This window comes from Nyctibius grandis, chromosome 7, assembly GCF_013368605.1.
Source record: "Nyctibius grandis isolate bNycGra1 chromosome 7, bNycGra1.pri, whole genome shotgun sequence".
NCBI classification, from domain to species: domain Eukaryota; kingdom Metazoa; phylum Chordata; class Aves; order Nyctibiiformes; family Nyctibiidae; genus Nyctibius; species Nyctibius grandis.
This window is the reverse complement of record NC_090664.1, coordinates 56362361-56389603: the sequence shown is the minus strand read 5'-3', so window position 1 is coordinate 56389603 and position 27243 is coordinate 56362361. Positions and strand designations below refer to the sequence as shown.

General features: G+C 39.1%; 1 protein-coding gene across 11 annotated transcripts in view; it reads right to left on the bottom strand.

The window, feature by feature from the left end:
• NKTR (natural killer cell triggering receptor) overlaps window positions 1–26959 on the bottom strand; it is a 45503-nt gene extending 18544 nt beyond the window's left edge. For 6 of the 11 annotated variants that reach the window (XM_068404995.1, XM_068404997.1, XM_068404998.1 and 3 more), the window contains exons 1-7: window positions 26877–26959; window positions 26413–26507; window positions 17874–17948; window positions 11624–11731; window positions 10686–10730; window positions 8844–8931; window positions 326–355 (exon numbers count right to left, since the gene is read on the bottom strand). In XM_068404995.1, the coding sequence (XP_068261096.1) occupies window positions 326–355; window positions 8844–8931; window positions 10686–10730; window positions 11624–11731; window positions 17874–17948; window positions 26413–26470 (404 nt within the window). In that variant the 5' untranslated portion in view covers window positions 26471–26507; window positions 26877–26959. Of the gene's footprint in view, window positions 1–325; window positions 356–2882; window positions 2904–8843; window positions 8932–10345; window positions 10374–10685; window positions 10731–11623; window positions 11732–17873; window positions 17949–26412; window positions 26508–26602; window positions 26615–26876 lie in introns of those variants that run through there. The other 5 variants (XM_068405002.1, XM_068404996.1, XM_068405003.1 and 2 more) reach the window with 5 other exon arrangements.
• Between the last annotated feature and the right edge of the window lie 284 nt (window positions 26960–27243).

Here is a 27243-nt window from a genome sequence, read left to right as displayed (position 1 = left end):
AAAACATGCCAAAAAAAGAGTACTATCCAAATACGTTAAACTTGACATTTCAACTCACTGATTTATGGACTGAGGGCAGCAACTAATTTTAAAGAAATTAATGTTAAGATTTAAGACCAAGTTTTTGACCAGCTTTAAGAAATAAGTTGCAACTTGAAATTTTTTTACAGAACTAAAGCTTTTGTTTTCCATCTTGTTCTACTGTATAATCTTTCACAGAATTAAGAATTTGTTTCCCCATTGTTGCCTACTTTCAATACAACATGTGAAGTCTTACAACCGTCAAATTTTAGCCATCATTGGAGAAACTATAAAGGATTCTTACCCATCGAGATGAGGAGCAGGTTTTGTTGTTCTGTTTGACAAACAGCAAGATGGTAAGATGGTAAAAAAAAATAATCAGGGATTCAGATGAAGTAAAAGAGGAGAATGGCACAGAAAAAAAAAAAGAGGTGAAGGTAAGACAAAAAATAGTGAAAAAATTCAGTTACATACATGGAATTAAAATAACTTTACAGATTATACGCACAGGCTTTTTTAAACTTTTACATGAAATTTGTTTGAAGTTTAGCTGACTGTGTAAACTTGAAAGCTGTACCACGTATCATTTTATGCATGCAATAAATAATCTTCAAATAAGCATCTTTAAATACACATTCAAATATAACTCACTAACATTTCTGATCACAGAGAAGATACAATTTGGTAATAAATATTGGGTAACTAATGGGATTTAAATGTTTCTGAAACTGTTATGTTCTTACATTACACGGTCACTTTAAAGTCAGCTTATTTAAAAATAAAGAAGAGAGTTATAGGTGATAGATTCTTCGCTTCCCCCCCCAAATACTTTCTTACTCTCCATTTACTTGATTGGCCTCACTACTCAGAACTCACAGCACTACTACTATCTTTAACCATCAAGACTATGGCACTTCAGCCCATCAGCTCACAGGCTTCCCAAAAGCAACAGCAGCACAATGCAAGCAGACATGATGCTACCCACCCTACAGTTTACTGCTGTGAGAAATGCAACTGCATTACATTTGTATGCCATCCTAAAAGGCATTTGGAGTTACGCCAAATTTCTGAGTTGACTTCAAATTGGAATATTCAAGGCTGTGCATACATAATTATATATTAAGATACACCTTTGTGATGTTAATGCTTTAACCTGGCATCTCTCAATATCCTTTTCCATAAAAGAAAGGAAATTACTTCTACAATTAAGCCTCCATAATGTTGCACAGGGAACTTTGCTATGCAGAAAAATTCAGTAAGTAACATCAAAACTTGATTAATCTTATATATTGGGGAAGAAAAAAAAAATAGGACTCAAGATAATTTGCTTTCCAAGTTATTTTAATATTTGAAAACACTCTTCCTCTCTCCTCCCCAGGCACTATTTTGCCTTTCTAGCCTTCGTCCAATGAACTCCCCTCCCTCAAAATAAATAATCAATCACAGCTGCTTTTTCTAAATCTACAATAACACAGATGTGGAACAATGAAGTCAGTTTTTCTCTGCTATAATAAAATATTACTTTTTAAGCACATCTCTTCACTCAAATTTTGCACTAGTAGGTCACAAAACACCGCAGTGCTGGAACATATACCAAAAGATGGAACTGTGAATCAGGAGCGTTTACACTCTTGATTTTTTTTTAAGCTCCAAATGCCAACCAGACCTTCCATTTCTGTAAAACTAATACAGAAAACTTCTTTGGTTTAACACAGGGAAAGAAATGCTATCAAGCCAACATTTAATTTCTCAATAGTAGGGAGTGTTGTTTTTTCCCTTGTTAATACAGCACATTGCTACAAACTGAAAAATTCTCACAGCTTTTGAAGTTCTTTAAGCAAAAGTTAACTGCATTAACAACCTGCTGTTAAATGAACAGTTTAAGCGGCCTTCATTATAAAGCTGATTTAAAGTAGTGGAAAAATAGAAGTGGGTTACTTCAACGAAACCAACAATAAACAAGACAGTGCTTAGAATTAGCCAGAAACAGCAACAGGTTCAAACACACTTGATGTGAATGCTGTAGTAATTGCTCCTGCCATGCTGCAGCAGCACTTGAAGACCAATTCAGCAAATTACCTAAGCATGTATTTTCTGTAGACTAGCCCTCAATAAGCAAAGAAAGGGATAGTTGGTACGTTAAAACCCCCACAGAGGTTTCTTCCTATCCATTTAATTTATCAAACTGCCAGTGTAATGGATTTTTCTCATTTACGTGTTCATGAAGACAAAAGGAAAAAGCATTATCCAAAACGAAAACTTTTCAGATGCATGACGAGGAGTTAGGTGACTTAACAGACTTCTTATGGGAAGCAGAAACCCAACTCCTCACTGTGCTTTTGAAGGTTTTCTCATCTCAATAGTAGGGTTGTAACATGACATTTGTTCTACAAACATGCACTTTAGAAGACCACTTCAAAGTTTCCTGCATATGTTCTGCCTTTCAATCCTTGAACATTTGCTTTGGCTTCAAAACTTAATCAGGAGAAAACCTACTTACTGCCTTGCACTATAGAAACCTACAGTCATGATGAGTTCCTCCCCCAAAATAGTATTTTATTAAAACATTTCTATACAGAACTTTTATAATTTAAAACATTCAAAATCTGCCTTATAATATATACTATTATCCAAGTTATTTACAGTAGGACAAATACCTTTCTTCACTCAAGTTTAAAGTAAATTGATTTAAGATACTGCTGAAGAGAAAAGCATCTTTTTGATAAAAGCATGTGATCACCCACCCCCCAAGAACCTCAGTCCTAACAAAGGATTCAATGCACATAACAATATGATCAGAAAAACAAGAAAGATAAAAGAAGAAAAGGAAAGGACACAGCCTTAGAGGAACGAAACATTACCTTTGGAGCGCACGATGTAACACTGTTTCTGTAAATTTTACACAAAAACGGCAGAAATAAATTGTAATACATTTTGAGACAAAACTGAGTCTATGTTTTATTAAATACAAGTTTAAAATTAATATTAATCAAGTTGTATGCAGAACAAGGATGCCTAAAAGAGGGCTCTAAATTTTCTTTAGAATACAAGGTACTTTGAAAACTACAGTAAGTTCTTAAAAAAAAAGAAACCTACAGACACAACCTGCTTGCACACACTATTACAAAGATAAATGTTAGAAAAGAGAATCCTCCTGCTCCCCTCTAAGTCTCAGTCCAGCAACAAGTGTTAGAACACATGCACAACTTGAAGCAGATGAATAATGATTTCAATGGGGTTTATTCACATGCTTGCAGTTCCATAGGTGCTCAAATGCTCTACTGAATCCAGTCCTAAATATATATTTCATAAGACAGCACACCACAGCTTAAACGTTTTGATTTACAAATGAAATGTGTTAAATCAGTAAGTCTACAACTTCATACATTTCATAATCACCTGACATCTTCCTTGTACTAGGAAGCTTTTCTAAAACTAAAAATAATAAATGTTTTCTCTAAAGTACGTGCATGACTATTAGGTTGCTTGTGTTCAGAATTATAGAAAAACAAACATATTACAGATGCAAAAAAGACAAAACGTGTGCACCAACTAATACCACACTTTTGCTCTGGTATAATTCTGAACACCATCAGTTGATCTTATCTGTATTTTTCTCTCTCAAATAAACATATGGGCTGTGCTTTTATAGAAACTTTTGATAAGCCAATGGGACCTGCTTGTGTGATAAGTGCACATATATCACTGCTACTCAAAGATAACGCACCATCAGCCCCTCTCATTTGGAATTTTTAGGTTTTTATACATCAACTGTTCGAAATTAGCTCAAAGGTATTTGACTCACAGGAAAAAAAAAAATTAACTGTTGATTAAAAAAATACCTGTTTTGTGACGCCAAAAAGACTTAGAAATGAACCACTTTTAATAACCTGGTAACATTCAGAAATCATTTGTGAAATCAAAACAAAAACATCCTCACAATTTATTTTATCCTTCATTTAGCAGATCAAAGTAGTTAGTTTGAATTTAGTAACTAGGCATGGCACCACACATTAACGACGTTTTTAAAACAAAAAGCTATTCAGTTTTGAGCAAGAAAGCAGAGCTTGAGAGACACATTAAACCAACAATACCCTCAATATGGGAAAAAAAATAAATCTAGCAGTAATAGCAAAACAGCCTCACGTTTTAAATAGCTTTTGAACACAGAGGCAAGAAATCCAAGCGTTTGAACTGATAAGGAACCCAACCAAGGACTCCTCTGTACATTGCAATAAGGACGTATTCCCCAGGAAACCACATGGCTAAATAACAAGGCAATAAATTAATTGTTACACAAAACTTCCCAATGACAACAAAGAGGTTGGTTACTTTTTTTTTTTTGCTTCCTATTGTTTTCTTTATGCTTCATTCTGCACAGTCACTGCTATTTTTCTAGTAAGCATAGCCCGAGAGATTTTGTATGACAACGGAAGCAAAGTTAAGCCCATACAAGCATTTGTAGGATCTGGAGTCTCATTAATTTTATAGTATTTTATCTACCCGTTTTCACAAGAGTTGCACTGATTTTGTCTTGCAACTTTCCTTACTAGCAGGTTGGGTACGGCCACAGGCATGATGGGGTTGCTCTGAAGAGACAAGATACCATTATCAGATCAGCTTGACTGAGAACCAGAAGATGTTGTGCAAGAACATCACCCAACAAGTAATACAGCCAGTGAGCTGGAACATCCCAGAACTGGCCTACTATCCCCCCCCAATTCTAAATCAGGGACCTAAATACATCAGCTGTATTTGTGCAATGCTCTAGATGCACTCCCCCAGTAATTAATATTAATAATAATCTTTCTGGCAGCAGTTCAAAATGGATATTGGAGTACACAGAAAAAGGCAGATGATTCTAGAGTGGTTCCTGTCAACCTCTACCCCATCCTAGGGGTATCATATCCAAGTATCAACATGGAAACAGGACAATTAGAAGATTAACACACTTGGGTGGTGTTTAAAACACTTGCTAAATAACTGATGGTTCTAAAAAGTTATTCACAGAAAGGAAGGAAATTAATAGTGGTGCTACCTGAAAATACAAATCGCTAATTTATAAACTGGTACCTTACAACTGTCTTCAACCCAAGTCTGCAATAAAATGCTACAACAGGTCCCTTTGGGCATAGAAAATTGAAATTCCAATATTTCACAAATCCAAACATTATAAAAGTATAGTCTCCACATCCTTCCTGCTGGATTTCAACAAGATGCATTTCTTCAGACTAGGAAATGTTTCTTAGACACGTGTGAATAGACTTGACCTATTTAAAGTGTGCGTGCATGAAAACCAACCCTGCCTTAGCTAAACGTTCTCCTTTCAAACCAGCTGTTACTCCTATTCAAGTAAGAAAAAAAGATAAGTGGGGAAAATTAGTCAACGAGCAGTAAACACAGCACTTCTGACACCATATATACACTTCTGACTCTTTATTCTACTTTTGCATCTTGCCAGTTTCTACCAGTGCTTTAATTTATGTTAATTCTTTTTACACTGCCCTCACCAGAGCTTCCTAACAATACTTACACTGTCTTTTCTATGCCCAGTTATCTATTGTTGCTTATAAATGCTTCAAACTCATTCATGCCAGAGAAATTCCTGATGAATCAAAGCAAGCTGATGATATTTTAGGATTGGTAGGATGCTTGTTTACGTTAAGATCAGCCTGGAGCTTCTGTTTCGAGTAAAACTGACCACTGTTGCTCAACTTTTAACACTTTTTAGGTATTGCAGAGAGTCTTGCTCTGACCAGTTCGTTAGTGCAGTCTGTCAAAGAGATATTTGCTGCCTAATTACTTTCTGTAAAGACTAGTTATTCCAAATGACACTTTATGTGGTAAGCAGGGGAAGCACTTCCAATGAGCAAGCAAAACTGTTATAGTCAGGATTCTTGCTATTATTATTCTAGCTCTACTTGGAAAAATACTTATATAAAAAACTTATTTGCACTACTTTAGACACATGTACAATAGAGAAATATAGAGTTCTCATCCCTGAAGTTATCTACGGAAAAAATGCAAACATCTGAAGAAGTTCAGATGGAGATGAACTATTTCCCTTTCTATAAATCTAATCAATAAAATCAAACATGTTCAAACCATAAAATAAAATATATATCTAAAGACTGCCACTGAAAACTGCCTTTCACACAATTTGCAGGTTACACATTTGAAGAACATTTTTCCTAATGATAAACTACTGAATAACTGAGCATTCTTTTGAGTATAAGAAACACATTTTAATTGCAGCTTAAAGTATATCACTAAAGGAAACAAACATATTTTTTTAAAGAAAAGCTGTACAGATGCACAGGGCATTCCCTGAAGTAATCAGACAAATGTCATCAAGCAAGACTAACTGCTTTAATATATTGCATTTTAAAGTTAAGTCAGAAACTGCCTAAAGTCTTTAGCAGTTGTTTCCTACTTTGAATCTTGAAATTCAAACTCTCCATGTTATGAAGCAGAAACCAAGTTCCACCATAAAAAAACTACCCAAAAAGACAGATTGTTGAACTATGTGTTTCACCATCCATCCTTGCCTACTCATAAACCGAGTTACCAAACACAAACCTGACTTTGCAGCTGACTGTGTACACACACCCCTCCCTTTACAAGCAGCTTCAGTGGCTTTTAAAGACTTAGCAGCCACTCAAACCTTATCAATTACACTGGGAGTTTACTCCTGGGCTTGATTCACTTGCTGACTCTAGGGCAAGCTGGTGCCATTTAAGACACTACAGGATATCCAAGAAGTCTGCATAGGGCAGGCAGGTAAGACATAAGACCTTCAGAACATCCACACCCTTCTCTCCCAGCAGCTGAAGGCCAGGTAGGACACCCCAGGACCCCAAAAATGGCTTTAGATTCCTACAGGCAGCTGAGGTGAATCTCACTTACATGGAGAAAATTATGTTCTGTCATCTCACTCTGCCTCAATTCCCACCAAACTAACACTTTCTTTTTACAGTGATTTTATGAAAAGCCAGACTTTGCATCGTTCAAAATAGTTCTGTAGATGATGAAAGTGCTCTTAAATACTGTTCATTTTATTGTCCCATGTAACTGGCAATTTAGCATCTAATACAACCTTAGGTTGTTTTGGTGTGTGGGGAGAGACAAGGTGTTTATGTCTGTTAAATCTAATTGAACAAGTAAGCATAAGGGAAAAAAGACGAGTTCTGAATCAAATGCAGGAGAGAAAAGAAACTTTAGAGCCCTCAAATGATAGCTTCTTGACTGATGTGACATCGTTAAGTTCTCATGTATATTGTTCAGATAAGCTTAAAAATGGAAAATTATTACAAAAGAACCAAAAGATAAGTCAAAGTAATAAACAGTGAACCAATGTCTTGCAGAGAGCTTATTAAATGCAAGTTTCTTTATATACAGATTGTTTTCCATATTAATGTCTATATATATATCCACTCAGGTTTATTGTAAGGAAGCACATCTAAAATTTGGTTTGAAGGTAACAGAAAACAAGTTTGTTTGTTTCTTTGGTTTGTTTTTTGTGGGTTTTTTTTTTTTGGTTTGGTTTTTACACTTACAATTTTATCTCTACAGAAAGTCAGAACAGTGGTAACTGTGAGACTTCCTCTTAGGTCCCTATTCATTTTCCATTTTTAGGGCATTCTTTAGGAACAAACCTAAAAATGTCTCTTATCTGAACTTCATCGTATCACAGTGAAGATCTTTTTCAGGCAAAGAAAAAAAGAAAGTTTCTTGAGGACAATTTACTCCTTTACTGAAGACAGGGAAGCGCCATTCATTCTTACCCCCAAGAAAGATGGCAAAGAAAAAAAAAGTTATTTCTAGTTAATAACTACACTAAAATTTCCTGTTGAAAACACCAGTGTTATTTCACAAAGTTCTTCTCAGCACAAGCCCAAAGTTATAATCCAGATCTTTCCAAATACAAACTGTTAAACATTAGCAGAAGGCAATTTTTAAAAGGGAGTCAACAGGATGAATAATCACATAAAAATTAGCAAGTTTAAAAATACTAATACTGAACCTAGAATAGAACTACTTTAACCAGAAGACCCTGACGTATCAGAGCTGCGTATTTATTGATGGCAGTGTCATGAGTTTTCAATAATTTAACAGAATATAGCCACATACTAGAAAGGATTTTTTTTTTTTAAGGTAATGAAGGAAAAATCTGATTATCAGCACATAATTTTACATATTGTTGGTACCAATATAGTTGGTATAGGCACAAGTAAACAGAACTACGCAGCAATATAGAAGAAAAGGATGTCAGGAACAAACACCCCAAAATAAAAAAAAAAAAAACAAAACAATGAACAACCCCACTCATCCTTCCCCTGGAAAAAAACAAAAACAACAAAAAAACAAAACCACACAAAAATACCCCCCAAAACTAAATCATAAATCAGCATATTTTAAAGAGCACATGCAAAACCATACAAACCACCCCTAGATCTCACACCCTTCTGCATACAATGCTCAACATTGTAATTTGTAGATAACCTGTTAAGATTTGGTTGGTGCACACACAAAGCCAAAGAATCTATTTTCTGGACACTAAGAACTTATTGCATAAGCCATAGTTTTAGGGTAAAAAGCAATGAACAAGGAACATCCATGTAGTACCAGCTTCTAATCCAAATGAATGCCACAAGCAAATTGTGATAACTAAAGGTTCCTACTATAGCTTACACTGTAGGTACCTACTCAACTCTAAAATCAGGCAGATAACAGTGTTATAGATAATTTAGCAATACCATCTTTCTCATGAACAGCGCTTCTCTGTTTAAGAAAAGCTCGACTCTCATATTACATCTACTCACATGAAAAATTGGGAACCATTGGTATGTTTCCCTCGGTTTGCCATTGACAAAAGGAACGCTCTGTCATGTTTGAGAATAAAGTTTTCATCTGTTTGAAGAAAAAATATGTTTGTCAGATTTTCCCTGACGAGAAATGCAAGTCTAGTTTTCTTAGTAACTTATGGCTGCTATAAGGAGAAATTCTGCTGCTGCTGAAGGAACATGAACAGGTTGGAAAAAACCAAAAGATCAAGTTGAAACAAGCCTCTCAAAAGCTACAGTAGAAGCAGTTATGAGACAGAAAGCTTTCTTAAAGTTTCAGGTATAGTGAAAACATTTCTTATGAAAAAATATTTAAAGTCATTATTAGTGTCTTCAATAAACATTAGATTCTCATAGACTTGGATTTAAATCCAGCATCTTCTGAATAAGAGCAAGGTTGGCAGACTTACTGACATCCTTAAACAAGACTTAACAGACATGATACTGCTATTTACACAGCATGCACCTCAGGTAGAAAGATCTAGAGAAAAAGCCATTTCCCTGGTATGGCACATTAAAAGACAGCCACCTATCAATTCAACACTGGAAGTCTCAAAACTTACACGGGAAAGAAACCCTAGATACCTGAACGAGAAACTAAAGAACATACTCTTCCTTCAATCTAAGTATAAAATCAATTAAGACTAAACAAAACATCCATTTTATATTCCAGTGAATTAAAGAGGACTTCTGGTTGTACAGCGTAATATAAAACCAGATATTCTGAAGTTCATTTTCAAAGCTACAAATAGTAATTTGGGTGTACAAAGCCATGACATTTAAGATTACACAACAAAACACAACACTGCGTGTTTAGCACTCACCGCCTCTAGAAACAAACCCTAGTAACTTCTTAGCAAAGGGATATACTCAAGGCTTTCTTTTGACTAAAGGCTGTAATGCTCCAACACCAAACTATGTCTCTCTTTAAGACAAACTTAATGGCAAGTACTTAACCAGGCAGAGCTACTTGCAAAACATACCAGGGGCTGATACACAAATACATACAGTGCCTTTATTAACACTTGAACACCACAGTAACTACCTGTTTTTCTGTGCAAGAAATAATTGTATGTCTTTAAACGAATACTTTATAAACTCACCATTTTCCTTCCAACAACAGATTTTAAAAAGAGGTAAATGTACATTTATTTACAAATTATTTGCAAGTGAAATAACTTGTGTAGCATATAAACAAACACTTTCAGAAATGAATACTTGAATACAAACCTTGAACAGGGAAGGGGAGGAAAGGGACATGAACAAAAGAAGAAATAACTGTTTAGAGCTGGAAATTATGGCAGTATTCTTTCTCAGAATAAGTCATTAACCCTCAGAAAGGTTAGACACAGAACTCTTCATTTCTCCAAGCAACACAGATATCCATCTACAAATGGATGTTATCAGTTGTCTATATATTTACTAGGGAGGGTACAAGGGAACAGAGTTTGAATTTGTGTTACTGAGCTTTTGTCTCTTACCTTTTCATTTTGCAAAAGACCACATTCTCTATAAACAAAAGAATATGTTGACAGTTTTAGGCAGGAAGATAGGAGTTTATTCATGAATAAAGTTGCCTAACCTCCATGCTGAAAGTCATGTTTAACCAATAACGTTAGCCTTAATTAGTTGTCAGTTAAAGTTAAATATTACCAAAAAAATTATCTGAAAGTCATGCATATAAAAATAATTCTCATGCAACATTAGTTTCATGCAAAAGGTGATCTATAAGTAGACCTGTTTTCATTAAGTAGCTTGGGAATCAAGACTTGTTTATCTCAGAACTGAATAAAGAATCTGTAAAGACATATTTCCTCTTACCTTTAAAATAGCCACCATAAATAGATTCACCTCCTTTTCCATTACCTACACATTAAAAAGCATGAATTAAACCTTTGGTTTTGTTTATGAAAAAAGCTGTATGTAACATTCCACCAGTTTGTAACAAACCAGGATACTCTGGCCAGTTACTAGTATGGGAACAAAAGCTCCTTAATTAAAGTCACAGCCGTGTATTACCCCCTTGACACTCAAAATACTGAGAGCAAAGATTGCCTTAGTGCCTCTGAACACTGCACAGTCTGTAGCAGGGCTCCAAAGGCTAATAATCCTCACTGGTATTTGCAGCAGCAGACAGCAAAACAACAACAGCACACTAAAAAAAGACAACAGTAGGTGTGACCAACAATCTTGCCTGGCTCAAAGCAGCTGAGAGACCACTAGAACAGATCAGGTAAGAAAGTAGCTGGCAGTTTTAAAGGCATCCTTACTTCTACTTGACTCTGAAAACAAGATACTCCCTCACCGTGCCCGTTTTATCAGGTACAAGATTTCAGGACAGGGAAGATGATACACATTTTGGTAAGGACAGATTTCAGGGAAGGACAACAGGCTAAAACATTATGTTGTACACAGACTGCAGGGAAGGAAACAAAGAAACTCCTGGAAAATGTCCTTTTGGAGACTTACCCATTAAACACTTCTAGTTCAGTTACTAAAAATAATTTTTAAAAGTAAACTTATTCAAATAGTTAGGTCCCTTTATCAACAGAGCATTACTAGTGCTGCCTCTACTGCATGCACAAAAGTGAGAAGTAGTAAGACTACATTTTGGATTTGAATTCTGTTGTAATAAGATAGGTGCTAACCCCAGCAAGCGTGGGTTTTTCCTTCTTTAACTTAACACATTTTCTAAATAAATATAAGTTATAACATTTCTGTTCCACTTAAAACATTTCAGTTTTAAAAGTGTATTTTACCTTCACTGAAGTCCCCACCCTGAATCATGAAGTTTTTAACCACACGATGGAACGTGGTGCCTTTGTAACACAGCTTCTTTCCAGTTGTTTTGCCAATTCCTTTTTCACCTGCAGGATGGTTAAACAAAAAGAATCTACAGATTGTCACTGAACAAATTCCAAGGGTTTTACCTCCCTAGTGCTAATGGATATAAGACAGCCATCAGAATAGCACAACTATAAAAGATAACACAGTCCTACCTGCTGCCTTTTCACCACCCTTTAATAGCAGAAGGGATCCATTTACAAGGGGACTCTCAAGTGAAAATCAGGTTTCTTCTTAAAAAATATTTCCTCCCCTCCCATGAGGGAACGTACTTATCAGCAATCCACTCTGAACAATTTATAAGAGAACAAGAGTTCACTATAATGAGGAGTTAACTGTTTTCTGTGGTTATAGCTACACAAATATGGTAGCTGAAGCTTACACCGGAGTCCTTTTCAAATCACTTGTACATCTGGATGTGCCAGCTGAATCCCAGGACAGAAACTGAGCTCAGAGCAGGCTTCAACTCACTTTCAATGCGATCCACTCTTGGAAAAGTGGGTTTGAGCTACTCTAAGCATGTGCCACGTCTTCACCAATGTCAGGCCACCCCTTAATGCCAATCTGCCCGGCACCAACCCTCACCATCTCAGTACAAAACACAAAACAGACTCCCATTTCTGAAAAGACTGACAGAACAGGGGAACAAAATTGTGTATACAAGAACCATTCCAAGATGAACTGAATGAGAATCATAACCGGGGCATGGGGGGCACAGAAGAAACCCCTAACCCTGAACTGGTACCAGGGCCATTCTTACCCAGCAGCAGAAGCCAAGCCAGGCTACAGTACTTGTTAATCCTTTCTGAGCCTGAGATTTCCTGAGCAGTGGCACTCGGTGGACTCCCTGTGCAGCTGTAGTTCAAGCCTACTGGTGATTTTTGAGAAAGACACCCCAGAACCTCAAGCTTCATTAATATTTCTTCCAAAATGTAGGTGAAAAACTGCACTGGGCATGTGGATGAGGGTACTATGACAGGCAGGGCAGAGGTCCTGCATAGTAGGTTCATATATTTAGATTTATACCGGTCCAGTCAGGGAACATACAAGTGACATGGACTAGCTTCCAAGAAGAGGGGAGCTGGCAGAATGCGGCAGTTAAGAGTAATAGGTATATTACACCCTGTGCAACAGCTAAAATCCAACGTAAACCACATGTGCAGGAGATATTCTGTAATGAGACACGACAACCCAGCATTCAGTTTCATCCCACCACTGGTTATGGAACGGGCATTTGACAGCCAGACAAAATTCCACCAGTATGTTCTGTACCGTGTAGTAGCCTCAGATGTGTACGTGCACTTGTTACCCAGAGCCAACGCTCCCCTTTTGCGATCTATTGTTCCTCCACCCAAAATTAACTGATGGCCAAATCACCCCGAATTTGCTATTCCAAACAGCCCATCGCTGCCAGGATGACGGCAAAGAGCAGTTTGTGGCACAAAAACCACTCATGGCATTGCTGTTTATCGCACTTGTAGAAGCCTTCACTCAGAGAATACAACTTATCTTCCATTACCCCAACTCTCCATAACCCTCCTACCCCATTTATATCTTCCACAGAACTTATCCAAGCAAAGCTATTTATTACAGGGATGGACACACACCCCTTTCCCCCCCAAACATGCCTCTTTGCTACGGCATTGGAAATCCCACATCAGTCAATACCAAGGAGAACCTGCCTACATTTCTGGTCATGTTTCAGCATGTCCCTCAGGCTATGGATAATCCCTTTACAGAATGGGATCCTGCATTGCACTTCACCACATAATTGAGCTGGTACATTAAGGTGAGAGGTGAGCTTTAGACCATAGCCAGAACCTGTAGTCCCTTTTTTTTTTCTTACTCTCCTTTACAGTATCGCCAAGACAGCACAGTCCCTATCACAATAAATGGCAACACTTGTGATGTTCCCTTCCTTTCACGCACGATACAACTGTGGGCAAAATCACATAACTCAACTACCTCCCCATAAGCCACAGACACTTTAGATAATGTGCTTAAGCTGCTGGCCAAATGGTGGAGGTCTAAGTTCCTGCAAAAGTTGTACTATGTCACTCTGATTTTCAAAACCAATCATTAGACTCCCAGTCAGGCAAAAGACCGAGACCAGTTGTTCCACTGGTTAGAGCTGTAGCACCTCCCGAAGCTCAGACACTTTTCCACAACAGCCAGCACAAAGCCCATGGGCTGAGTTTCTTTTTTTATTTATAGCCAAACTCTTGCCTTATTCTTTTTGCCAGAAATATGCCTGAATTTTGTCTGAGAAAGAAAAAAAAATGGGTCTGAGCCCCATCTACTCGCACTCTTCCTGCCCAAGCAGTTCTTTCCACGTGCTGCAAATCACTTGGAAGGAGAACTTACATAGTGATTGCAAGAGATAACCCATTAGCTGAGGAGGCCACAACACAAGGGCCTTTATCGAAGTGCCCTTCTCCCTTTGGCAGGTAAACTTTTCTCTCATGCCCTATTAACACCCTGCACTGCCAACCCAATCTGAGATATTCTGAATTAGGTGCCAAATAGTGGTCTCCCGTTTGAGATTATGAGAAGGGTAGCTCCTGACAAAGCACCAAAGAGCAGATGGGCTTGTGCTTATTCAATAGGTGGACTGACTGAAGGACCTGCAAAACCCAGATGTTTTAATTTAAATGCAAGGAGCCTCTTGCTGTCAAGGCAGACAGTGTTCTTTCACAGTAGCCAGGTCTATTTTTGACAACAGTGCCAGGCTGCAGGAAGGCAGCCAGAATCACCCTGTCCTCCTCCATCTGTTTCTGACAAAAACATTCCTGGCTTGCCTCACAGAGATTATGGAGGGAGCAGCAGGCATGATAACGGGCACAGCATGTCAAACACTGGTCTACAGGCTTTCTCTCAGGGCCTATCACCTTGCCTTGAGACAAGTGAAACCCTCTTCACAATGACACAATGGAAGTGCAGAGCCCAAATCAAGTTGCTATGAGGTCCATAACAGAATAAGTGAGGACACATGTATGTGTGGGGCCTTTAACAGCTACAATGCAGGTGGGTACCCTCCCATGTCTAAGGAAAAAGAACATGCTGGATTGGCCTACCATGCAGAATCCCAAATTTATGTAGTACAGAAGTGTACAATGCTCAGACCTGCTGCTAAAATAGCCGTTATGTAGACTATATGGTCTAGAACAGGATAGCATCCCCTCTCTATTATACAGGTATATACCTCCTTAGATGAGCATAGACCTCACATATGGCTACAAGAAGATGCCAGCCCCAGAAAGTGATGCTGTATTGAGAAAACCTCCAATGATTTAAAGATCTTTTTGCGAAGACCAAAAGATATACCTGACAGGAACTCACAATTCTATGATGACTGAAGTTCTACCAATGGATCTTACTGTGAGAAGTGGCAGGAGTCAGGGGAGCCTGACTTCTGAAAGCAAATGACTAATTTGGTCTCTGAAGATGCTACAGCAGCTCACAACTCTAAAAATTTAAAGCAACCCTTCATACTCCGTTCTAGTTGCCAGGAGTCAAGGCAATCTTACCAGAACACCTTCATCTCCCATCACAGAACTGCTGCTCTTCTGAAGATAGGCTTTGTAGGTCCTCTAACACCATCTAGGCAAACCCAGAAGCAGTAGTCCAACTGAATGCTACACCAGTCCATGGGGACAGGGAGAAACTATGTACCAGAGAACTGCTGGATCCTACTGTGAAGAGTGTGGATGACCCTAAGCCTGGCCTACAGCTCCTGGCCACAGCTCTCATCTGTGGTACCACGCAGGAGACAGCATCCTTGCGTAGAGTGTTCAGTTTACATGCTGAGGCAATCGAGGCTCTGACAGTACAAGGCATGAGGGCAGGGAAAATGGCATGCATAATACAGATAAATTAGCAGTAACGAGTGCACTGGAAGAACTTGTCAAGGAGAAGCAGAAAGGCAGATGGAACAGTGATAGGAAAAAAACCTGAGGCAAACTGAACAGTAACACAGATGTAATTAGTGCAAATAAGAAAAGAATTAATGTTAGCCATGCAATCCTAGCCTCCAAGCTCAACCACCCTGAGTTCACGTTTGAGAACTACCACGGCAGAAGAGATGGCTTCTACCAGCAAAAGAAATGAATATAACTTCATTCTCTTAAACATTACATTCACCAAAAGGTATGAAATTACTTCAGGTTCTTCTGTATGCTCTTCTCTCCCCTGCAGAACTTAAGTATCATCTGTTTATTAGCAAATTTTTAAAGATACCTGTCAAACCATCATTCCAACCTAGGAGTACACAGTAGCAAACACAAATTGCAAGAACTAAACAAATGTTTCAGGTATCTTTTTAGTCTGTGAGTCTGATGTCAAGAGTAGATTTCCTAACTTCGTGCTTACTTTCAAATGTTCTTCCAACTAAAGTCAGGTTCCAGCTGAGGACACCAATGAAACCTGTACAGCCAGCTGTAGAGCCGAATTCAAATACGGACGCAATACAAAGAAATCAGACTTTTTTTTTTTTAAGTTGTTCTTTCTTCTGCTTGTTTGTTTCATTCCTCATTATCTCCAACACCTTTTCCTTCATCTCCACCTAATATTCTTCTAGCAAAGCTGCTGTAAGGATTTAAACAGTCCTTCAGAGCTACAGAACATGAGGCTCAGACATTACGCTATTCAGTCTGCTACTGCATTTTATTTCCTATCCTTTGTCATCTATTCTGATTAAGATAAACTCCAAATGAGTTCCCTTTTTTATGATGGTTGCACCATTCTTTCCCATTCTCAGTCTATCCCTAGGTATCTCTTTAATAATAAAAAAAAAAAATCAGAAAGTAAAATAAAAAGAGAGGACATCACCACACAGACCTCAGAAAATATGAGATATGTACTGTACCTTCCAAAAGTTCATAGTATTAAAAAGCTCTTGCAAATCTTCACAGAGATTATCTAGAACACTTCACATTCTGGGATTTGAGCTCTGACAAGATGAACTTTAAGAAGTTAACGCATAAGGATATCAACAAATTTGTTTAACATAACCAGTCAGCTGAAAGCTGTTCACTAAAGCCAGATGTTAAAATGTTGCCTGGAAAGTCCTGCTGGAGCATTTTAATGATTTGGAAAAAGAGTTATTACATATACACAGTAGAGGCTTCACTGGTGCAGTTAATTCAAGGCATATTGCAAGTCCCTGAGCATTCAGGTATAAAAGACCAGGACACCACCAAGAGACACAGAAGGCATTCTTCGCATAAATAACACACACCATTGCCTATAATAACCTAATCAAGATTAATCTTCAACTTACAGCTGAAAAATCCCTGAGGAACAGTGCAGACCAAAAAACCCCACCAAACCCTTACTACACTTACTCTTCCAATCATTAGAAAGCATTTTAAAAAAGTTAAGTCCTGCTTAAAAAAAAATGGGCTGGAGGGTGCTACGTTATACCCAGACATTCTTTTGCCAATGCTGTCCCTTTGATTTCACAGATCTCTTCTCTCCCACCAAACAATCCCAGCATTTCTAAGGGACCATCATATTCCCTTTTAGTCCTTCATTTAGCTAAAAATGAAAAAGTTTTCTCAGATTTAATAGATGCTCCTGTCCTCTGATCCCTGTGTAGCACTTCTATGAACCTGAAATACACCCAAAATATTATCATATGTAATCAACATTTTATATAAGAAAAAAATCTATATACATATTCAAAGTTTTACATAGTGTCTCAAGTCAAATGTCACCATTATACTGTGACGTGACATTAATAGTTAATGTCTCTCCTGATAAATCCTAAAGCCCTGATAAATCCAAAAGAATTGCTTGCCTTCATCACATTTGTGTGACTCGAGTGATCAATGATTCCACCATAGTCTCAGCCTTGTCAATCACTCCTACCTACAGGAGCCCCATATTAGGGACAAAAAAAAATAAGCTTTTGTTGCATAAATTCAGAATTTTGCATTCTGTACTCATGTATTATCTCCACTACTCTAACTCAAGTCATAGTTATAGAATACCACACCATTTCCTGCTACAGATTATTCAAATCCTCCTCAGCGCTAACACCTCTCAGCTTTGTTTTTACCAGAAAACAAACGATCAGCACTATTATTATGTTGTGGTTTATGCTTGCATAAACAAATTATAATTGTAAGAAACAAGAAGAATCTTAAACATAAGGATGCTACTTACCCGAGCACAAGCAAAGGAAGTTTTTGCAAGTCTTCGGACATATGTCTGAGAAGAGCTGAAACATAATTCGACCAACTAAAAGATTAAAAAAAAAAATTAAGAGTTTTATAACTCTTTATAATGATATAAGAAAGTCGCATATAAATAAGTCAGCATGTTTTGAAAATATCATTTTCTGAGAAAAAGTTATTTTATCAAGCAGAATAAGAAAACACATCAAATATGCATATACTAAAACAAGCAGCAGGAAAGAACACCACCATAATTGTAAAAAAAGCAAGATTAAGTAATATCATTACATCTAATGTTTTAAAAATCCTAATGATTCCATTTTGATTTAACCTAGAAAGCCAACCTGATTTACTAAAATAGTTTATCCTCTCAATTAATTTCTGTTTTGAAAAAGATTTGCCATAAATACAGGTCCTCGGAGAGCTGGAGAAATTTCCATACCCCCCCCCCCAGTATTATGTTTATACAAATACATTAATAACTACATTTCCACACTTTTCCCTGTGATCATTACCTAAAAAGTCAAACTGACTTAGACCCACACTGTGTCAAGGATTATAGACGCATGGGCACTCTTGGCCTAAAATCCTTTAGTTTAAAATAAAAAAACAGATGAACCAAATAGGAAAGATGAAAGAGAGGCAGAACAACACCAGCAGCTCCAGGACTAACAATCCACTTGCCAGATACTATGCATCAAATACCACTTTCTCTCTCTGCAAAGTGAATAGATGAATTCTCACTCTCAGCACTGTTGGTGGTAGTTATGCTCTGTACCTTGGAAAACTTAAAATAATGCTGAAGAGTGGTTTAATAGAAAGAAAAACTATTTTAGAACTGAGTCACATTTTCTGTTTTATTTTCCAAGATACTGGGACATATATTACTAAAGAAATAAAAAAAAACAAAAAACCTCCCAAATATATGAAATCTTTTAAAAAATACATAATTAGCAAAGAAAACGTTATCTCTATAGGTTGTGAAATAAGCCACACAAGCCACACTGTTGGCCAGCATTAGTCTGTCAGTGAGCACTACCCTCTAGTGGTGTACACCAGTAAGACTGCAAAGAATTTAAAAAAGTATCTGCTCCAGGAATTAACTTCTCTTTTCCTTCCCTTAAAGAAAAAAAAAGATAATAATTCAAGTTCAAATGTATTTTATTCAATACTTTGTCACCAAGGAAAATTCTGAGAGCCTCCTAAGAAACTGTGTTCAATTTTAGGACTTTGTCCAAAAGTACACAATTGCCATCAAGGCGAACTGTTGGTTCAAAAAGCAGAGAAATAAAAAAAAAAATCCAACAATTTCCTCTTGCATTCGCTCTGTGAAATAACACGATGCCTTTCAGAGAAAAAGTTGTCCCTACCTCCATTCTGCTAAGAGTAGAGAAATACAGACCAGCTGCTGATTTACCAAGGTGACAACTGCCAAACAACCAAGAGGTGTTACCGCCTGTGGGCTTCCAGAAGGGGCTTTTGCCCTCAGGCCTAAATTGCAAAGCCATCTGGTTGCAAGTCCCCATCCTCCACACAAACCACACCATATTTAGCACCTTAAACAGACACCACCGCTTCTGGTGGAAGTGTCCAGAACAAGTGCCGGGTCTTACACTTGGGCCACAACAACCCCATGCAGTGCTACAGGCTGGGGGAAGAGTGGTTAGAAAGAGACCTGGGGGTGCTGATCGACAGCCGGCTAAACATGAGCCAGCAGTGTGCCCAGGTGGCCAAGAAGGCCAATGGCATCCTGGCCTCTATTAGGAATAGTGCAGCCAGCCGGTCTAGGGAAGTGATTGTCCCTCTGTACTCGGCACTGGTGAGGCCACACCTTGAGTACTGTGTTCAGTTCTGGGCCCTGCACTTCAAGAGAGATGTTGAGGTGTTGGAGCGAGTCCAGAGGAGGGCGACCAAGCTGGTGAAGGGTCTGGAGGGTCTGACCTACGAGGAACGGCTGAGGGAGCTGGGGGTGTTTAGCCTGGAGAAGAGGAGGCTCAGAGGTGACCTTAGTGCAGTCTACAACTACCTGAAGGGAGGTTGTAGTGAAGTGGGAGTCGGCCTCTTCTCCCAGGCAACCAGCAATAGGACAAGAGGACACAGCCTCAAGCTTCGCCAGGGGAGGTTCAGGTTGGACATTAGGAAGCATTTCTTCTCAGCAAGGGTCATTAGACATTGGAATGGGCTGCCCAGGGAGGTGGTGGAGTCACCATCTCTGGAGGGGTTTAAGAAAAGACTGGACATGGCACTTAGTGCCCTGGTCTAGTTGACATGGTGGTGTCAGGGCAATGGTTGGACTCGATCCCAGAGGGCTCTTCCAACCTGATTGATTCTGTGATGTCGTTCTTGAAGATGTCAAGGCAGAACAAACACGGAAAAAGACATTTGTAACTAAGGTATCGTGATTTCAACAGTGCCTTTCACTAGTGCCTTGTAAATAACGATGCCTGCTAGCTTCCCATGCCTTTCAACTCCTACAAACTGTTTGTAATGCACACATAAAACATCAAAAGACTATAGATCCAGTTTAAAAGACAAGGATATCTCTCCTCCATATAACCTAAAGAACTGCTTGCCTTGTTATATCCAGCTATATAAAATGTTCCTTATAACACACAAACCACGTACTGTGTATCCATCTGGTGGGTCACTATCTGTATTTCACCTAAACTGCACAAATAACTTTATCACTGAAAGGTTCTGTTTTCCACTAACAGTCAATTACATGTGCCAGATCAAATACATTTTCACACCTTGATCAGACAAATACATATGAACTAACAACTGATGATAAAAAAATAAGAATCTGTACAAAAAGTATGCTTAGAACCTACAAATCTCTTACCTCTTCCCTCAAAAAATAAAAATCTAATTTTAAACTTGGAGCTGAGGTATATGCTGACATAACACAGATAAAAAAAAAACATTTGAGGTGCTACTAATTTCCTCAGATTTAGACACCTCTTCTCTGAAATGATCCACTTTCACTGTAGAGAGAAAATGTCCAATACTTTCTCCAGCTTCATTTCCCTGATACAAAAGTTATCTGATTAGGGAACAAGTTTTCTGTGATTAACCATAAGACTCGAACAGTAAATTAAAACAAACAAACAAAAAATTGCTAAGAAGAGTTATTCAAGTAGGTCAGCTCAAACCCACCCAGACTCCTCAGTCAGCTTTAGCCACGAGAGGAGCCTGTGGAGATACCTCACTGCGAGACTAAAGCAAAAAATGCTCCGATTATATTTTTAACAATGAAACTCTCACCTAACTTGAGATGCAAATCTTCCAGTACCACAAGGAAGTTATACAAACTATTACAATCTTTATTTTAATGCATCAGCAGGCAGGATATTTCTTTAATTTTAATTTAGTGCTGTTCTCAATAGAAAACTGATTCTCACCAGCTCATAGCTATGAAGACATGTTTGTCTGTACCACAGCGCAGATTTTACACTACATTACTGGACTTTTTATCCATAGAAATTTATCCAGCCATAACTTAACATTTGCCTATTATTTGTAAAACAATACTTTGATAAAGTACACTTATTTCTTAGCAGGCTTTTAACCTATTTTTTAAAGATATTTTGTGATAGAAATTAGTGATGAAGGAAGTATTTACATTACTGGTAATTACATACAGTAGGTGATGCACATACAAAGTCTAAGATGCTTTGAAGTTGGATTTCATAGGCGCTATCTGTAGCTAATGAGCTATACCAATTACAGAAACCAGAAAGCATAACGACCAGAAATTTCAGAACTTTATTTTCAATGAAAGATGAAATTTTTTTTGCTTTTGTTTTGTTTTTGAACCTCTGATCAATTTTTCAGCTGAGGAAGAACTAGTACTTGATTCAAATCAAGTGGTATAAATTCAGGGTAGGAACATCCATCCTACACTACAATAAGGGCTCCTGCTAGCAAAGTTTATCAAAATGATCATTGATCTCAAATGTTTATCCAGCGATTTCCTCCAATTTAGCAGCTTAACTTTTCAGAAACAACCTTGGGAGCCAACACATGTTGCTTGAATGTATATTTTCCATGTAATATAAACTGTTTTGCTAGATTATGTTATGTTTAGGCCATAACGGTGTCAATTTTAAATAGACACCCCCAAAATAAACCTAGTTATTCAAAATTAAATTTAAATATATTGGTTTTGCCTTTTCCCAGTTGCTTAGAGCAAACCAAGTAAGAAGCCACTGCAGCACTTTTCCCAGTATATCAACAGGAATATCCTGCTGAAGGAGAAAGCAGGGATTACAACCATTAAGAGGGTGATACACATCCCTTACAGACCAGGAAGTCTGCCAGAGGCCCAAAGGCTTAAGATAGATTCACATATAAGTCTGAATAACTGCTCACTAAAATGATCGTATAAGTCATCTAAATTTAAAAAGATTCCTTTAAGTAGAAATGTGGCTACAGAAAAATAAAAGCTTACTGTGGAAGAAGAACAGATTTTATTTAAAAAAATCTGTTAAAACAATGGATGTCCCAATTCCCCTGAGCAGGGATCTATAAAGTCTTGACACATTAACACTTTGTTAACCCTTCCTCACCCCACCTCATACTCTTTGTGTAAATTTCTTTCTCCAGCTCTCTACCAAACCCAGTCCTCCACAAATACCCCCTGAAGCTCCCTCCATTCCAGCCTTCCGTGGTCTCCACAAAAGCAAATGTATTTCAGTACTGTACACAACCAAAATTTACTGTCTTCAGTTTCACACAGAAATGCAACTGAGACACTACTCTTTGCCTTCTCCTAGCAGTAGAGGCTGATCAGTTTGGTCTTCCATTTGCTAATCCAATTTGTTCTAGACCTCAAGGTAAGTCTTCAGGGTATTTCATTCTGCACTGACAACAACAATCCTATATGATGATTGGATTACAATTGTATTTAATACAATGATTGTATTAAACCAGTTCCCTCCAAATCTGCATCTCCCCTCCCTTAGACGCCCTCTGATAGGGGTCCCCCCTGCAGCACGCCCTCTTGTACAGCCCCCAGCTGCATTGCCAACTGATTCACGGACAGAATCAAAGTGCTGATCTATTTTCTGCCCGTCTATAACTTTTTCCCTTCAAAGGATCAAACATTAATGGGAAGCCAGTTGAGAACAGTTTCTGTCTTCAGGTAGGGTAACAAAAACCCCAAGAGGCCTCCCTGGTTCTGCTCACGCAGGCACAGTACTACAATGGCTTTTGCAGTGGAGCTTATTTCACATAAATTCAGAGCAGCTGAAATCCCAAAATAGACCAAACTTGAGGCAAAAGTGACTGGAAGGAGAGAAGTAATGAAAGAACAGACTGACTGATAAGGGAAGAGACATACTCCAGGAAGGAACGAAACTGAAGTGGAATGAAAAAGTGAGTGTGGGGTCAAACAATAACAGAAGACATGAGGAAAAAAAAATAATAATAAAAAAAAGATGAGAAGAAGGAAAATTCTTCTGTGAATAAGAATGAAACAAAGCAAAAATGAGTAAATATAACATACTTCATGATGGACAAAGCCAGTCAGGGGGAGCAGGGAGGGGAGGTGTGTGAAAAATATTTTGGATGACCACATGAACAGCTACAGCAGCAGAGTATGTATGTGACATCCCAGTGGGACATCTGTTCTGTCATGGTACCTGAAAGACTGAAGCTCCACACAGATTTTGCATCACAGAGAAAAGACAGAATTATTTAAATAGGCATCTGCTGCCATTCCCAAATTCTTGGCGTACTCTAAGTAGTTCACTCCTATGTGCATGCTGTAGGTGTCCAAATCCATTGGTAGGGGTGACCCAGAAGAAGGGAGAGGTGCTGTCTGTGCCAGTATCAAAATAAATGCTAATTACTAATTTATTTTCCATTTGCTCTTTAAAAATTATCAACCACGGCATGCATTCATAAAAAAATGCTTAACAGGCAACTTACTAAAAGCAGCCTAAATTTAGAGTTAAAAAGCACTGATACAAAGCCTACAAAGTTTGCAAAACTGCAAGAGGCACATACAAGCAGGCACCAAGTTTTAGTCCAAGATTCTGTAGCCAAAATTAAAATATGGACACAAAAGCTGTAATACAGTTTCTGAAAGCACAACCAAAGCTAGAAAATACAGGAGTGAATATTGTAAGGGATCTAGTTAAACAGTAAAACTAATTCCAGCTCTGCACTCCCCCCCGCCTTTTGCTGCTCCTGCTCATCTAGTCTCTGCACTGCTCCCTCATTTTTAATTGCTACAGGTATCTGTACAAACATTTGGTAAGCAAAGTCTGTAAGGGGAAAGCTAAGAGCTGGCAGCTGCATGGGGAACATTTTTGGACTCCAAGCAATCTACACCATCAAAAATGACACAGTTTTGCATTCCGCAGGCAAAGAGATGTCTCCAGCGAGAGGCACGTCCTCTTATCCTCTGCATTTTGTCGACAGATGTTAGTTCAGCTTTTCAGTGCAGACAGGGTGGGGGCAATGTCTTATTTCTTGGCTAGCAACAAAATGCAGGATTATTCTTTTCCCCAGTTCTTTCTCCCTACATCTAATAAAAATGAACAAGTAGATCGGCTTATTGTATTAAAGTCAAATAAGTAAAATTTTACTTTGGAGATCTGCTGACAGTTTAGAAGTTAAAAATAGTACCTCGCTAGTATCAGCAGGAGAGTACATCTCTCAGAGTTAGTGCTTCATGTCAACTGGAAGCACTGCTTTATCATTCACACTTGACTCAGCTTTTGAAGGTCACCTTACAGCTAAAAGAGCAGTGTTTAAGCTTTTTAAATATAACCTCAAATCCCAAGACATAGTTGCATAGTGAATGAACAAAGACACTGGAATAAAGTCGTATAACCAGATTACACGCAAGTACCAACACCAACATTTTACAAATTGGAACACTTTCCTGCAAAAAATACAAGTCATTAATCAGATGCAATAAAAACAGCACGGCTCTGCATTTGACATACAGCTACGAGATCCCTGTTACCTTAAAGAGAAAATAAATATAGACAGCCACAAACAGAGCCAAAGCTCCTGTGCCATTACTCCAGGTAATGAAAGCTCTGCACCACCAAGAACACTAACGCTGCAATTCCTCTCGGACACCGCTATCAGTCATCAAACCCAAGCAGATGTGAGGGAAAACAAGGTAATCCACTTTCAGAAGGCTGAGGAGGGGACAAGGAAGGCAACAAGAGGTATTATGAAATGGGAGCAGGAATGCACGCATAAAGAAAGAGCAGAAGAAAACAGTGCAGGAAGATATTCCTCAGATGGAGAGTCAAAACAAAAAACCCTAACAAAGATTAAAAGCACGTGAGATGGAGAATGAATTGTCTTCATATAAATCGATCCCATCAAACTACCATTCCTAAACTGGAAACCTACCCAACCTAAAGCATTTTTAGTAGTTTCATTCCATAGTAAATCTGAATTTAAGCAACAGAAAATGTTAAAAGTCCATTTACATTAATATTTTTCTCTTCAATGAAAGTATTCAGAAAAGACACTGTTAATTAAAATAACCCAAACAGAAGTTACAATAGCCACAGATTTATAGATATGCCCTATCAGGTCACTGAAGTGAGAACTGAATCTTTCTTTTGACATTTTTGGTAAATATAAAAAGCAAGCCAAATGGGTTACAGTTACATTTGAATGCAACTGAAATTTGAAAATGCAGAGATATAAACTCTTATTTCCAAGGCTTTCAGAAAAACATTAAGGCAGAAAATGAAAGTGAAAGCATAATGAAGCCATCACATTTATTCATTTTTCTGAGAGACAAATAGTAGCAATATAAAGCACTGAGTATACGTGAGACAACTAATATATATGGATTAATTAATGTTCAAAAAGATGGGTAAGTCATCTGTACGACCATTTTTACAGTGTGGGGAAAACATAAGAGAGAATCAAGCAGCTATTCCAGGATTAAAGCTCACAGTCTACCATTTACGGGCGATTACACTTCCCATAGGGAAAATATGACTTATTTTAATTATTGTTTTTTTAAACAGGCCACCTGGTGAGATATTCTATGCTTCTATGGTCAATTCTTCAGTTACATTCAGAAGACTCATTTTGAGCAGGAGAAGGAAAGATTTAGACCAGATGACCTCCTGACGCCCCTTTCCAGTGTTAATTACTCTATGATTTAAAATACTTCTAGGAGTGCCTCTCCAGTTTTCTCACAACTTGCCCCAATTTTCCACAGTTTATGGAATTGTAAAGGTATAAACCATAACCAGACAGCACTTGTGTTACCGAATGCTTTTTATCTTCAGAATAGCGTTAGTCAGCCTCACCGAACCTCTCCATGTATGCAAATAAAAATCAATTTCAAAGGAGAATAAAAAGCATCCAGCACCCCAGTAAACATCCAAAGTTACTAAGAACTAATTTAGAAACAACATATCAATGGCCAAACTCATTGCTAACAGCTTAAGTCAGTTATTAAGGCAAAAAAATGTGGTTAAAAAACCCAAAACAAACACAACACTTGAGAGGAACGCCCGTGCCGGAGCCGCAAGCCTCACCTGGCTCCCGGTTGATTTCTATCTCGAAGAAGCACTGGGGCCGGTCCTGCACCCCCATGGCCGCGGGCAACCCCGCAGCCCCTCGTCCTCGCCACCTGGACACACAAAGAAGAGGGGCCCTGGGCAGCGGCCGCGCACCGCCCGCTCCGCCCCGCGGCCCTCCCGCCCGCCTCCCTCCCTCCGTCCGCACCGAGGGGTACAATTACACGGCCCCGGCGCTGCCAGAAACTCCAGCCCACACCTTCCCCCTCCTCAGCCCCCGCCGGAGGGGCCGCGGGTGCGGGAGGGCCGGCGGCGGGGCTCCGGGAAGCGGCGGGTGGGGGGAAATTCACGCTGAGGAGAACGTGTTCCTCTCACAAACAGCCGATGTGGGGAGGAAGGAGCGCGGGGGGAGGGGGGAGCCCCGTCAGCGCTGCCCGCCCTGCCCATCCTCTCCCCCGGGCAAGGGGCTGCCGCGGCCTTACCTGGCAACTCCGGCGCTTTGTCCCTTCGCCGCGCCGCGTCCCCCTCAGCCCCCCCCTACCCCCACCCTCCCGCCAGGAGGTGCCGCCGGCCCCGACCGCCATTAACTGACGGACTCAATGGCCCGTCCGCACGCCCCGCCCCGCCCCGCCCCGGCACCGCACGGCACGGCCCCGCCTCCCCGCCGCGCTCCGCCCCCGCGCGCGTTCCCGCCTCCCGCGCTGTGAGGGGAGAACGCCTCAGGGCCGGGTGTTTCGCTCCCCCTTAGCGCGGCGGGGCGAGCCTGTCCCGTCCCCTCGCCGAGGCGGGGGAACGGGCACGGGGAGGAGGGCGGTGCTTTATGGAATAAAAAACATGGTGACCCCCCGT